This window comes from Lepidochelys kempii, chromosome 16 (genome assembly GCF_965140265.1).
Source record: "Lepidochelys kempii isolate rLepKem1 chromosome 16, rLepKem1.hap2, whole genome shotgun sequence".
In the NCBI taxonomy this organism is placed as follows: domain Eukaryota; kingdom Metazoa; phylum Chordata; order Testudines; family Cheloniidae; genus Lepidochelys; species Lepidochelys kempii.
In genome coordinates, this window is record NC_133271.1 from 6,603,049 (window position 1) to 6,618,104 (window position 15,056).

Sequence of the window (15,056 nt, forward strand, 5' to 3'; positions counted from 1 at the left end):
AAGTGTGGGCCCCTTACTGAATGAGGGAGGCAACCTAGTGACAGAGGACGTGAAAAAGCTAATGTACTCAATGCTTTTTTTGCCTCTGTCTTCACGAACAAGGTCAGCTCCCAGACTACTGCACTGGGCAGCAGAGCATGGGGAGGAGGTGACCAGCCCTCTATGGAGAAAGAAGTGGTTTGGGACTATTTAGAAAAGCTGGACGTGCACAAGTCCATGGGGCCAGATGTGCTGCATCTGAGAGTGCTAAAGGAGTTGGCGGATGTGATTGCAGAGCTATTGGCCATTATCTTTGAAAACTCATGGCGATCGGGGGAAGTCCCAGACGACTGGAAAAAGGCTAATGTAGTGCCAAACTTTTAAAAAGGGAAGAGGGAGGATCCTGGGAACTACAGGCCAGTCAGCCTCACCTCAGTCCCTTGAAAAATCATGGAGCAGGTCCTGAAGGAATCAATTCTGAAGCACTTAGAGGAGAGGAAAGTGATCAGAAACAGTCAGCATGGATTCACCAAGGGCAAGTCATGCCTGACTAATATAATTGCCTTCTATGACGAGATAACTGGCTCTGTGGATGAGGGGAAAGCAGTGGACGTGTTGTTCCTTGACTTTAGCAAAGCTTTTGACACGGTCTCCCACAGTATTCTTGCCAGCAAGTTAAAGAAGTCTGGGCTGGATGAATGGACTATAAGGTGGATAGAAAGTTGGCTAGATTATCGGGCTCAACGGGTAGTGATCAATGGCTCCATGTCTAGTTGGCAGCCGGTATCAAGTGGAGTGGCCCAAGGGTCGGTCCTTGGGCCGGTTTTGTTCAATATTTTCATAAATGATCTGGAGGATGGTGTGGATTGCACCCTCAGCAAGTTTGCAGATGACACTAAACTGGGAGGAGAGGTAGATATGCTGGAGGGTAAGGGATGAGATACAGAGGGACGTAGACAAATTAGAGGATTGGGCCAAAAGAAATCTGATGAGGTTCAACAAGGACAAGTGCAGAGTCCTGCACTTAGGACGGAAGAATTCCATGCACTGCTACAGACTAGGGACCGAATGGCTCGGCAGCAGTTCTGCAGAAAAGGACCTAGGGGTTACAGTGGATGAGAAGCTGGATATGAGTCAACAGTGTGCCCTTGTTGCCAAGAAGGCCAATGGCATTTTGGGATGTATACGTAGGGGCATTGCCAGCAGATCAAGGGACGTGATCGTTCCCCTCTATTTGACATTGGTGAGGCCTCATCTGGAGTACTGTGTCACTACAAGAAGGATGTGGAAAAATTGGAAAGAGTCCGGCGGAGGGCAACAGAAATGATTAGGGACTGGAACACATGACTTCTGAGGAGAGGCTGAGGGAACTGGGATTGTTTAGTCTGCGGAAGAGAAGAATGAGGGGGGATTTGATAGCTGCTTTCAACTACCTGAAAGGGGGTTCCAAAGAGGATGGATCTAAACTGTTCTCAGTGGTAGCTGATGACAGAACAAGGAGTAATGGTCTCAAGTTGCAGTTGGGGAGGTTTAGGTTGGATATTAGGAAAAACTTTTTCACTAGGAGGGTGGTGAAACACTGGAATGCATTACCTAGGGAGGTGGTGGAATCTCCTTCCTTAGATATTTTTAAGGTGAGGCTTGACAAAGCCCTTGCTGGGATGATTTAGTTGGGGATTGGTCCTGCTTTGAGCAGGGGGTTGGACTAGATGACCTCCTGAGGTCCCTTCCAACCCTGATATTCTATGATCTCTGTTCTTTATGCTAATGGCGATTCCTCCTTGTCCCATTTTCCATGCAAATGAGGCTAGGGGAGTTTCCTTAATCCTGTCACTCTTTATCCCAGGGGTTTAGGTGTGTCTCCCACTGCCTTTTCATTGCTTTTTATAAGTCTTTTTCTAATCAGTTTTGGTTCAAGCAGAGGCTGGGGGCGGGGGGAAGGTCTTTCATGAGTCAGACTGGCTGGGTACTGCGCCCTAGTTCCCCAAGAACACAGAGCTTCTAGGTAACACTTCCCTGATCCAGCCCTGACCCTGCTGTGGCTGGGGGACAGGCACCCCGGCCCCAACCCAGCCCAGCCCCGAACTTGCTGCGGCTGGGAGACAGGTGCCCCCTCCCTCAGCCCCGACCCAGCCCAACCTTGAACCTGCCGTGGCCGGGGAAGAGGCCCCCCTGCCCCGACCCAGCCTGGCCTGGACCTTCCACAGCCGGAGAAGAGGTTCCTCTCCCCCCCAGCACTGGTGCTGCTGCTGGGAGAGAGAGCTGTTGGGGGGAGTCCTCTCTCCGCATTGTAACCCCAGGGTGCCCCACTGCACCCTAAACTCCTCAACCCCAGCCCCACCCCAGAATTCAGAACCCTAGCCGGAGCCCTCACCCCCTGCAACCTAACCCTCTGCCCCAGCCCTGAGCCCCTCATCCCCGGACCTACCCCAAAGCCCATATCCCCAGCCAGAGCCCTCACCTGGCGTAGCACAACCCTCTGCCTGAGCCCTTCATCCCTGGCCCCACCCCAGAGCCTGCACCCCCAGCTAGAGCCCTTAACCCTCCCCCCCACCATCCAACCCTCTGCCCCAGCGCTGAGACTCCCCACACACTCCAAATCCCTTGGCCCACCCTGCCACTTGAATTTTGTTATATGCACCAATATGGAGGTGATGTGTCACACATCACCACCATATTGGTGTACATAACAAAATTCATTCCGCACATGGGTGGGAAAAATTAGAGAGAACACCGTCAGTGATCCTGAGTTCCCCTGAGATGTCTCTCTGTAGTGTTCAGTCCCTTTCACAGGACACTCATAGAAACTATTAAATATGCTGCCTCCAAAGAGACGGTGCCCACACCAGTCTGTAAGGCTAGCTGAGGACTCCCTCTATATTTCAATATAATAACACTGTGATGGTTTATAGTAAAACTAAGAATAAGTTTAACAAAGACCAGAGATTGAAGTGATACAAAGGAAGAGGAAAAGAGACAGGTATGGTTACAAACAAAACAAAATAAGCTTGCTAATGACTACAATTTAATTTTAGCATGTTACAATTTTTGCCCAAGTAGGTTTCTCACTTACATCAAACTAGTAGCAACTCCAGCCATTCAGATAGGAGCATCCACTTTTCAGAGGCTCAGAAGGTGAAGTTCCCCATGTCCCCTCAGTGATGGATAACTAAAATGCCTTTTTGCTCCCCTTTGTAGTAGGAAGAGAGCCTGAGATATAAGTACTTGTATCAGAAGCCTGGTATGAGGCAATCCTGCTCACAGAATTTGGCAGAAACAGGGCTGATATTGCAAAAATACACATTCTGAAGAAGTGCTAGTCACAGAGTGCTCACGCAAACACATCCCAATATCAAGTGGTACCAAAACATCCCAATATCAAGGATGGTACAAAAATGTTTCCCAAGGATAACAGGAACACAGTGACCCCCTCCTAAAAAATTAGGTCAGAATAACAATGTGTAATAGAGATGTTTTGATCAAACCAACATGTACAAGATGATGGGTAATAATTAGCAATGTCCGGGGGCAGTGACTAATTATGTTAAAGGGGCAGTACTAACTTGTTCATATCGGGGTATAAAAATGTATTTCAGAGGGAGTATCTTTGTCTAGCCTTAGAGAGGAACAGAAAGTCCCACTGTTTGCTGAGCTGGTCCATTGCTACAGGCATACATGTATTAGTGGTCCAGTAGAGTCTGTGGGATACTAGTACCATGCTTTGTTGACAATAAACCTAGCTGGGTACCTTTGTCCCTTAACGGATCTTGTGGTCATTGCGTGGTTCACTCAAGGTCTGCTATGCCAGCTGTCTGCTCAGGGCTGGAGCAGCACACATAGGGTACACACACACGCAGCAAAACATCTATCAACATCTAACCATACCCTTATAGTTCCCAAAGTTTATTGTCTTTATCTCAAGAGCAGCTTCCTGGGGTGCTGATTCTCTCTCCTGGTGTGATCGTTAAATTGTCTCCTCCTCTGTTTGTTAGCTTGTTGACTCTGTTTACTGTATATGTAAAGTTTCAGAGTAACAGCCGTGTTAGTCTGTATTCGCAAAAAGAAAAGGAGTACTTGTGGCACCTTAGAGACTAACCAATTTATTTGAGCATGAGCTGTAGCTCACGAAAGCTCATGCTCAAATAAATTGGTTAGTCTCTAAGGTGCCACAAGTACTCCTTTTCTTTTTGTATATGTAAATATACTTTCATTGTCCTCTGCCTGTAATCAAGCTGCTCATACAGGTAAATGCATGTTCCTTTGTCTAGGGCAGGCTGAGTTTATGCACTACCTCCGAAGCATATTTTAATAACTTATTTCTAGCACAGCTATATAACGCTTTGTATGCAAACCATTCAGACATCATGCAGTGATGTTCAGGACCCGCATGTTACCAGTGTACATGTGATACCTTACACAATACCTTTTAGATATATATTATGACAACAGTGTGTTGGGAGTAATGAGTATGTCAGACCTAATTTGAGTTATAGTCTGGTGAGCCCACTGCCAGAGGGTCTCCCAAGGTCACAGTTGCCAAACTATCCCAAAAAGTCCATAGAGTGAGTGCATATGAAGACAACCCAGGATATAAGTGGGAAATTATGACCACTTCTTGTGCTTTTTTTTTTATGGAAATGTAGATTATTCTTGTTCTTAACATTTCTCACTGTGCTCAATTCTTCTGTTTTTTCAGAGTATTCAGACATACAGTTATTGCCATTTTACTGCTATTCACTAATGCCTGGGTGGTTGCAAAGATGGTGACTGCAGATGACAGCCAGTGGGATGAAACCGTCTGTGACATGGCTGTTTGCCAACATCCACAGTGCTGGGACACTATAAGGAGGATTGAACAGGGACATCCTCGGGTCCGTTTAAGAAACTTTGACTCACTCTGCAGGGCTTCTTCTTTGGAAAGCAAAGGTATAACCAGTGACATAGACGCTGTCTTTTCTAGGAGGAAAAAGATCTATTCTGAACTTAAGTTAGCCAACTTCAGGGACAATCCTAGCACATTCAAGGCAGTTTGTAGTTTTCACACAAGTTAGCAGGTCAAGTTAAAGACTATTCTGTGACATTGCACTGCATATGTTTAATAAAAATATGTTTATAAGTGTGGCTATGATGTAACTGGAATATGCTTTATGCAAAAGGTCTCTTGTAAGGTACCATTACAAAGCTTGTGATCTACTGAGTGTGCTCATCCTATTTGTATGTATGTATCATTCTTGTATCTAAAACTAGAAATATGAAGTATAACTATGAGGTCCTATTGTAATTATGCAAAGTGTGAGCCATTAATGATGGTTTAGAATCTTGATGGCTCCCATTGTCTAGGACAATTGACTGTAGATGGCTCTGTTTACCTGAAAGTCTCCACTGCATGTGTGCAGGCCAGTCCTGAAGGAATGGAGAGGGGCTCACCAGATATGTGATCATGTTACCTGAACTGGAATCCATCTTAAATCCGGTGCTTTTCCATTTAGAAGGAGGGGTGGGAATCCAGAGGGAAACAAAGGATTCCCGCCTTGTGCCAAAGCTATAAAAGGGGGTGGAACAGAACAAAGGGGGCCAGTCATGAAGAAATCCCCTAGTTACCGCCTGAGCTGGAACTAACAAGGATTGTACCAGGGAAAGGATTGGGCCCAGACTAGGAAGAAGTCCAGTCTGTGAAAGAAGCTTATTGGAACATCTCTGAGGGTGAGATTTCATCTGTAATCAGTTTCTTAATGTATTAGGCTTAGACTTGTGTGTTTTGTTTTATTTTGCTTGGTAACTTACTTTGTTCTGTCTATTATTAATTGAAACCACTTAAATCCTACTTTTTATACTTAATAAAATCACTTTTGTTTATTAATTAACCCAGAGTAAGTGATTAATACCTGGGGGAGCAAACAGCTGTGCATATTTCTCTATCAGTGTTATAGAGTGTGAACAATTTATGAGTTTACCCTGTATAAGCTTTATACAGAGTAAAACAGATGTACTTGGGGTTTGGATCCCATTAGGAACTGGGTGTCTGGGTGCTGGAGATAGGTGACCTGCTGAACAATTTTTGGTTAAAGTCTGCAGATTTGTGGATGTGGTTCAGACCTTGGGTCTGTGTTGAAGCAGGTTAGCGTATCTGGCTCAACAAGACAGGATTATGAAGTCCCAAGCTGGCAGGGAAAATGGGCTCAGAGGTAGTCTCAACACATCACATGACAGTCTCAAGGGGGTCTCTGTGACCGAACCATTCATAGTTTGGTTTTTTTAAAGCTAGAAAGGACCATTGTATCATCTACTGTGTCCTCCTTCATAACACTTGCCAGAAAATTTCACTGTCACCCTTATGTTGAACCCAATAATTTGTGTTTGACTAAAGCATATTTTCCAGAAGGGCATTTAAGTCTTGATTTGAAGACCTCAAGATACAGAGATAGAGAATCCATGACTTCTCTTGGTATTTTGTTCTGATCACCCTCAATGTTAAATGTGTGCACCTGATTTCTGATTCGAATTTGTCTGCTTTAAATTTACAGCCATTGGTTCTTGTTATGCCTTTGTCTGCTAGATTAAAGAATCCTTTAGTACAGAAAGAACAGGAGTACTTGTGGCACCTTAGAGACTAACAAATTTATTAGAGCATAAGCTTGCGTGGGCTACAGCCCACTTCATCGGATGCATAGAATGGAACATATAGTAAAACTGTGAGAGGCTAATTAGTTAAGATGAGCTGTTATCAGCAGGAGAAAAAAACTTCTGTAGTGATAATCAAGATGGCCCATTTAGACAGTTGACAAGAAGGTGTGAGGATACTTAAGGGAATAGATTCAATATGTGTAATAACCCAGTCACTCCCAGTCTCCATTCAAACGCAAGTTAATGGTATCTAGTTTGCATATTAATTCAAGCTCAGCAGTTTCTCGTTGGACACCTTCTTGTCAACTGTCTAAATGGGCCATCTTGATTATCACTACAAAAGTTTTTTTTCTCCTGCTGATAATAGCTCATCTTAACTAATTAGCCGCTCACAGTTTGTATGTCACCTTCCAACTTATCTGTGTGTGTGTGTGTGTATCTATCTATCTATCTATCTTCTTACTATATGTTCCATTCTATGCATCCAATGAAGTGGGCTATAGCCCACGAAAGCTTATGCTCTAATAAATTTGTTATTCTCTAAGGTGCCACAAATCCTCCTGTTCTTTTTGCGGATACAGACTAACACGGCTGCTACTCTGAAACCTGTCTTTAGTACAGAGGTCCCCAAACTGTGGGGCATGTCCCCCTAGGGGGTCTGTGGAGGAACGTTAGGGGGACCTCCGGGGTGAATACAGATAAGGGTGAGCACGACCATGAAAAGTTTGGGGACCGCTGCTTTAGTACGTGGTATTTTCTGTCTATGAAGGCACTTGTACACTGTAATCAAGTCACCTCTCAATCTTCTTCTTGGCAAACTAAACAGATTGAGCTCAGTAAGTTTCTCACTGCAAGACATTTTTTCCAGCTCTCAGATTATTTTTGTGGCTGTTTTCTGCACAGCAGTTTTTCAGCATCCTTTTAAAATTGTGGATTCCAGAACTGGACACAGTATTCCAGTATTGGTGTCTTCAGTGCTGTGTACAGAGGTAAAATCACCTCCCTACTCCTACTCCCGTTTATACATCTGAGGATCGCATTAGCCCTTTTTTTGCCACAGCATCACACTAGGCGGTTATGTTGAGGTTTTTGTCCACGCTGACCCGTAAATCCTTTTCAGAGTCTTTCCTTTTCAGAATCACTCCTATCCAGTTCTGCATTCTTCTTACACGTATGACCGTGTTAAAATATACTTTGTTTGAATGAGCCCATCTTACTAAGCGATTCAGATTGCTCTGTATGACTGCCCTGTTCTCCTTATATTTATCATTTTGCCAATATTTTGTGTCATCTGCATATTTTACAGGGGGAGCTCAGTCTTTAACTCCACCTGCTAACTCATGTACAAACTACAAACTGCCTTCTCGTCACTAGGATTTCACCTTATGTTAGCTAGTGAGTTAAGAATACACTTTTTTCCTAATGAAGGCACATTCCAAGAGACTCAGGCTATCAGCTCAGAAGGAAAACCCTCCAGCTCTTCTACCTTTCCTTGCATTGCCTGCCAGTTTTAAATATGTATATGAAATACATTTATACTTAGAATATATTATGAATCTACTCAAGTTACTGATCTTGCTCATGGTTCACATGTATAACTCACTTATTGTCCCTGTACCACTGCCCGCCCCATCCTGGAACTGACCTCCACTCACATGGGGGGGTGTGAGAAAACCTGGATTTGTGCAGGAAATAGCCCAACTTGATTATCATGCACATTGTGTAAAGAGTTGTCACTTTGGATGGGCTATCACCAGCAGGAGAGTGAATTTGTGTGGGGGGGTGGAGGGTGAGAAAACCTGGATTTGTGCTGGAAATGGCCCAACCTGATGATCACTTTAGATAAGCTATTACCAGCAGGACAGTGGGGTGGGAGGAGGTATTGTTTCATATTCTCTGTGTATATATAAAGTCTGCTGCAGTTTCCACGGTATGCATCCGATGAAGTGAGCTGTAGCTCACGAAAACCCATGCTCAAATAAATTGGTTAGTCTCTAAGGTGCCACAAGTACTCCTTTTCTTTTTGCAAATACAGACTAACACGGCTGTTACTCTGAAACCTATAATAATGTCTTTCACATGAGAGGTAAAACTGAGGTCTTGACCACTTGTGCTTATTAAAGATCCTCTGACTCTTTCTCTGTAAGGAGGAGATATTAAACTTGGCGTCTCGGCCAAATTCCAACGAGGCAATGAAATTCAATATCCCTAAAAGTTCCCCCTGCAATTAGATTTGTATTATTCTTCATATCCTCTCAAACTGTCGTGTAGTATTGCTCTGCACTGTTAAATAGCTGCAGAGGTTGCTGCACTTGGGTGGTGGCTTAAGTGAGCCTGACATGTTCCTTATCTTTCTGGTCTGGGAGTTGGTGGGGTTGTGAAGCTTAATTAACTATTGTTTGTAATGTATTTTGAGATCCTCTGATGAAAGGCACTAAGGAAGGCAGAGGATTAATTATATTATAATTAGTTACTAATAAACTGGGCTAACAGGACACCAACAAGGCTGTAATAATATCTAAAATGGACAAGATGTATTTTGAGCTAAATGGTTCCTCTAACTGTAGAATTCTGTAACATCAGGTCCTCAGTGTTCACAGTGTCTTTGCTTTTAATTTTTAGATGAATTACCAACACTGAAGATAATAAACTTCCCCAGCAATTGCTCTCCTCGAGGAAGGATCAGATGTTCCAATTGTAACAGAACTATTTCCACCTTCGCTGCACTTGAGACCTCTTTCTCTCCTTCTCTGTATGATACTTCAGTCTATGACTTCTCTGACCGAAATTCTGAAGTCAGGTGAATTGTTGCTGAGCTCCAATCTCTGGATGACTTTTGAAGGTTGTCAGTATTCCCAGGACTAAGAGTCTGTAGCAGAATGGTGGCACCCTTGTTTTTCTGATAGAGGCTGAGAAGAATATTAATGTTTTAGAGATTAGAATTGCCATGGGACATGGAGCATGTCACCATCTGTGTTTTATACATTGCAGAGCAAACTGTTAGCACTTATGGCCCCGATTCTGTAAATAATTACACATATACTGAACTTTACTCATGTGAGTGGACCCACTGATTTCAATATTAAGCGCATTAGTTTGTACGATCAGGGCTTAAAAAATAAATGTATTTAAAAGATTGCTCTTCTAGAATATAGAATACTTTGTTATTAAATATTCATATTGTTCATACCAGTGCCAGGTCCCCATTGTGCTAGGCACTGCACGAATCCACAGAAAAACAGTCTCTAACACAAAGAGCTTACAACGTAGACCAAAAAAACAAACAAAAAAATTGAAAGGTGTGGAAAAGGGATACACATACAATCCAAGCCCTTGATCTGTACATGCTAAGCTTTATGTACTGAGAGTAGTTCCCATTGACTTCAATGGGACTACTTGACTGTGTAAAGTTAAGCATGTGGGTAACTACTCACAGGACCAATGCCCAAGACCCGGTTCTGTCACCTTTCCTCATGATGAGTAGTACCTTACTCCACCATGAGTAGCAGTGGAGTAAGGTATCACTTTACACCCATTTCTGCTATTTCTGTTCATGTTAAGTGATTGTGGGCATGTGTCTCGTTAGTTCCATGTTGTGTCTGTACGATGATGCCCCTTGGAAGATTGTTGGCAGCAGGGTCAAACCTCTTGATCTAAAAGTCTGAGTCTCTGATGTGTGAGCTAAAGAGCCAGCTTTGGTAGTTCAAAGCCAGTGGCAAACTCCTAAAACCCTATGAGCGACCCAGCCACTTGAGAGGAACAGAGCTATTCTGTGTAAGTGTGGGTTACCTGCTGTTCATGATTTGTTAGTGGTATTTTTTAAAAAAAAATACAATAAAGCCTCATCCTTGCCCCTCTGCTCTGGTGTTCATCTTGCTCATTTCCTTTTCGTTTTAATTACCGAAATAAGTATGATTTATTTAAACTTGGTGACATCCCTTTTAAAATTGGAATTTTCATGCTTACCTTGGCATTTCCTAATTTTTGAATGCTTCCCCTGTCAAGGTAAGGGCAAGGTTAACCCTTATTTTTCCATGGATTTCCTTTTCTCCTTTCAGAAAGCGGGGAAAAAAAACACCCAGGAAGGAAGATAATTTCCAGTGTAATCTGCAAGTTTCTTGATCTGGAATGAGCTGGCTTGGCCCTCCCAAACACTGTCCTCCTTAACTGAGGCCTTCTAAACTTAGCCCAACTGTGACCAAGGCCTCCAAATCTAGCTGTTTCAGCATCAAAGTTAGATCACGTTAGCCATCCAGAGTTTTTATATCAATCCAAAGTTTTAGTGCTTCTCAGAGCATCATGGCAAACTGCTCTACCTGTTGAGAGGGATCGTAAAACCCTGAAATTCTACTAGATGGGTGGAATTTCTTGTATGATATACAAAAGAGAACACAAGGCAGCTGCACCAAGACAGAGAGTAAAGGAGGAGCTGTCCACTGTAACTGAATTTCCTGAACATCTTGAGTTCCTAGACCAGATCTTTTAGAAAAACCTCCAATCTTGATTTTAAAACTGTCCGTGATGGAGAATCCACCACTTGAGCCCTGCAAATCTGCTTGTATCCACGGACCATGTTTGCAGATCGCATGCGATGCAAATTTTGTATCCACGCGGAGCTCTGTCTACTACAACCTTAATAGCAGATAGTGTCCTTTGCATGCTGTTAGTTTGTATTTTTCTCACTGTGATTTTGGTTTGTGCCTATATTTCAGTTCAGAAAGAACTCATTTCCCAGGACTGAACTCAGTGGTAGGGTCACACACGATCCCACAGACAGAGATGAGCTTCACCAACTTGAATAGAGTTGGAAATGTGAGTGATTTAAATGGGGGAAAGATGAGTGCTTGCAAGGATATCCTTTTTATAGAACTCAGGGCTAACCTTTGAGCTTCTGGTAAGTTGCCATTGGGGCCCTCAGCTGGACACTATTTGGGCACTCTTGTGTTATGGCACAAAGAAAAGAAGCATCTCTCAGTGTGGCTGATATTTAGGTATGTCTGTAAATGTCGATTTCACCGCACACAGCGAAAAAATAATTCCATCAGTAATAATTGAAATTTACAGACCATGAAAGAAAGAAAATGCTGCTTGAGAACTTAGTTTGATTTAAGGATATTTATATTGTATATTTTGACATGAGATGTTGACGTTTTGTGTTTTAACAGTTATAAATTTATAAATGATCAGGAAAAAGGGGTAAACAGTGAAGTGGCAAAAGTCGCAGGTGATACAAAACTATTAAAGATAGTTAAGTCCCAGGCAGACTGTGAAGAGCTACAAAAGAATCTCTGGGTGACTGGGCAACAAAATGGCAGATTAAATTCAATGTTGAAAAATGCAAAGTAACGCACATTGGAAAACATAATCCCAACTATACATATACAATGATGGGGTCTAAATTAGCTGTTACCACTCAAGAAAGAGATTTTGGAGTCACTGTGGATAGTTCTCTGAAAACATCCACTGAATGTGCTGCGGCAGAATGTTGGGAATCATTAAGAAAGGGATAGATAATAAGACACACACTATCATATTGGCTCTATATAAATCCATGGTACGCCCACATCTTGAATACTGCATGCAGATGTGGTCACCCCATCTCAAAAAAGATATATTGGAAAAGATTCAGAAAAGAGCAACAAAAATTATTAAGATTATGGAATGGCTGCCATATGAGGAGAGATTAATAAAACTGGGATTTTTCAGCTTGGAATAGAGACAACTAAGGGGGGATATGATTGAGGTCTATAAAATCATGACTGGAGTGGAGAAAGTAAATAAGGAAGTGTTATTTACTCCTCATAACACAAGGACTAGGGGTCACCAGATGAAATTAATAGACAGCAGGTTTAAAACAAACAAAAAGAAGTATTTTTTCATACAGCACAGTCAACCTGTGGAACTCTTTGCCTGAGGATGTTGTGAAGGCCAAGACTATAACAGAAAAGAGTTAAAAAAAGAACTAGATAAATTCATGGAGGTTAGGTCCATCAATGGCTATTAGCCAGGATGGGCAGAGATGGTGTCCGTAGCCACAGTTTGCCAGAAGCTGGGAATGGGCGACAGGGGATGGATCACTTGATGATTACCTGTTCTGTTCATTCCCTCTGGGGCACCTGGCATGGGCCACTGTTGGAAGACAGGATACTGGGCTAGATGGACCTTTGGTCTGACCCAGTATGGCCGTTCTTATGTTCTTATTTTCTAAAGCCTTAATTTTTTGAATATGAAAGACTGTCATTAAATAATCGTCTAACTCCACCCCCGATTGTCTCAACCCCCCATAATTTCCTCCAACTGTGAACATTTAAAAATCAATAAAAATTGAATTTTTTCTTAAAACCCATAATTTTATGCAGCTGTGAAAACTGAAATTGGTACAAAATTTAAAAATGCTTAAATATCCATTGATATAATTCATCAAAAATTTTTAAAATAATCAAATTCTGCCAAGTCTACTGCTGTTCATTGCTTTGCATCCAATAATGGAAATTGATTCAGTGACTTTTTTGGTGGAGAAGAGAGTTGGTGCAGTCTTTGTAGTTATTCACTTTGAAATTATGCTCTGGGAAATCCAGCTAAGCAAACTCTCTTCCTTTTAAACAGCTCTGAATGTTTCCAGTGTATTGATTCCTGTCCTCATGTGGGAGGTGATGGCTGAGGCAAGGCTTTCAATGGAGGGCTGGGAAAGCTGCTGTAATGTTCCTATCCAAATCTTGTTCTACAGCCCTCAAAAGCATCTTCCAGCAAAACCAGGGAGACTGTGATTTGCTATTTTTATACGAAAAAACAAGCAGAGCTTTTAGCATGTTTTCTTTTTGAAAAGTTATGACATGTAATCATCAAGGAGAGCAAAAGGCATAAGTACTTTTCCTTTGCAGTTCCCCTTTAATATTGCTTTGAGAGTCTTACATTTACTTGATTCCTCTCATTCACATTGCATCTGCCTAGCTAGTTTTTGAGGTTTAATAATAATTAGAACTTTTCATTTGCATAGTGCCTTTCATCCCGAAGGATCCCAAAGCCACTTTGCAGACTTTAGAAGGATCATTCATCTGCTGCAGTCACCTCTTGGATGGAATGCAGCAGCTGGTTTCCTCCAGCAATACTACCCAACAGCTGGAGTTTTTAGGAGGGGAAATGAAGAATAATTTCATTTCTCCATGTGAAATTACAGGATGAATTTTAAGGCAGCAAAATATAATTATTTACCTTAGACTTTGACTAGGCCACCAGGATTAACATTCTGTCTCTTGTGAGAAGTGCCTCAGAATCTTTAATGATCACAAGTGATTTGGGCAATTTTTTTGTAGTTCTCTCCTGTGAAAGAAAACAAGAATGTAATACGTGGCACCTGCAGTAGTTCAGTGACTGCACAGCACCGTTAGCATTGGCTCAGGGAAGAGTACCTCTACAAGTGACTAATCATACCATGTTTATGTCGTAGCTCCAAGTGATGGATCTCAGTGAGGTTGCTGCTCCCAAGCAGGACTACTGTCCAGACAGTGGAAATTTGATTGTTAAATGGGTCCCAAACATACACAGAAAATCTCAGAGGCCTGACATGGAAGCAGTAACAGAGTAAGTACCATAGTGATAAATACAATATACACTGGGAGAGTCCATCTCCTAAGAGTGACTAGCTGAAGGTCACATAGTTGCCCCTATTTTCCATATAACAGAACACATGGCAGTCACCCTTACCCAGAGGTGTGGCCTGCAGAGGCGCCCCATCCCTGTGTACAATGCGCTCAGCTTGGCTCAAGATGAACCATATAGTCTTTGCTGGTCATACCTCTGTATTAAATCTGGGATAAGTATTGTAGAAGTTCAGAAGCTGCACTTGGAGCATCCAGGCCAGAGATGAGCAAAATGTGTCCTTTGCATCAGAATCGCATAGATAGCAGGTTTCAGCCATAATCCAACACCAGTAGTCTTGTAGCTCACAAACCTTGGCAGCAGCCTGAAAACCTGGCTGCAGCCTCAACTGTGAGACTGTGAAACTAATGGTATTTATAGGTTTCAGAGTAGCAGCCGTGTTCGTCTGTATTCGCAAAAAGAAAAGGAGGACTTGTGGCACCTTAGAGACTAACCAATTTATTTGAGCATAAGCTTTCGTGAGCTACAGCTCACTTCATCAGATGCATTCAGTTTTGCATCCGATGAAGAGAGCTGTAGCTCACGAAAGCTTATGCTCAAATAAATTGGTTAGTCTCTAAGGTGCCACAAGTCCTCCTTTTCTTAATGGTATTTATGTGAACTGTGAAGGAAATGGGACAGAATTGTGTTAAAAATGAGTTTGAGTCCTACTAATGGCAAATGAGACCCAATTTCAGAAGTTTGAGAAGCTGGGAAGAGCCTGCTAGGCATATGCTGTATGTGAGTGCCACCCTCTGGCTTTTGCACTGTACTCCATCCATCTCGAGAAGTAAGTCTACGTGAGTCTCATTCAT

The 15,056-nt window shown here is 42.6% G+C and overlaps 1 protein-coding gene across 1 annotated transcript in view; it reads left to right on the forward strand.

Moving 5' to 3' along the window:
• C16H9orf43 (chromosome 16 C9orf43 homolog) overlaps window positions 1-15,056 on the forward strand; it is a 37,122-nt gene that overhangs the window by 4,513 nt on the left and 17,553 nt on the right. Inside the window, exons 2-5 of the mRNA XM_073314451.1 lie at window positions 4,676-4,905; window positions 9,226-9,403; window positions 11,316-11,415; window positions 14,051-14,184. Of these exons, the coding sequence (XP_073170552.1) occupies window positions 4,740-4,905; window positions 9,226-9,403; window positions 11,316-11,415; window positions 14,051-14,184 (578 nt within the window). The 5' untranslated portion in view covers window positions 4,676-4,739. The remainder of the gene's footprint in view (window positions 1-4,675; window positions 4,906-9,225; window positions 9,404-11,315; window positions 11,416-14,050; window positions 14,185-15,056) is intronic.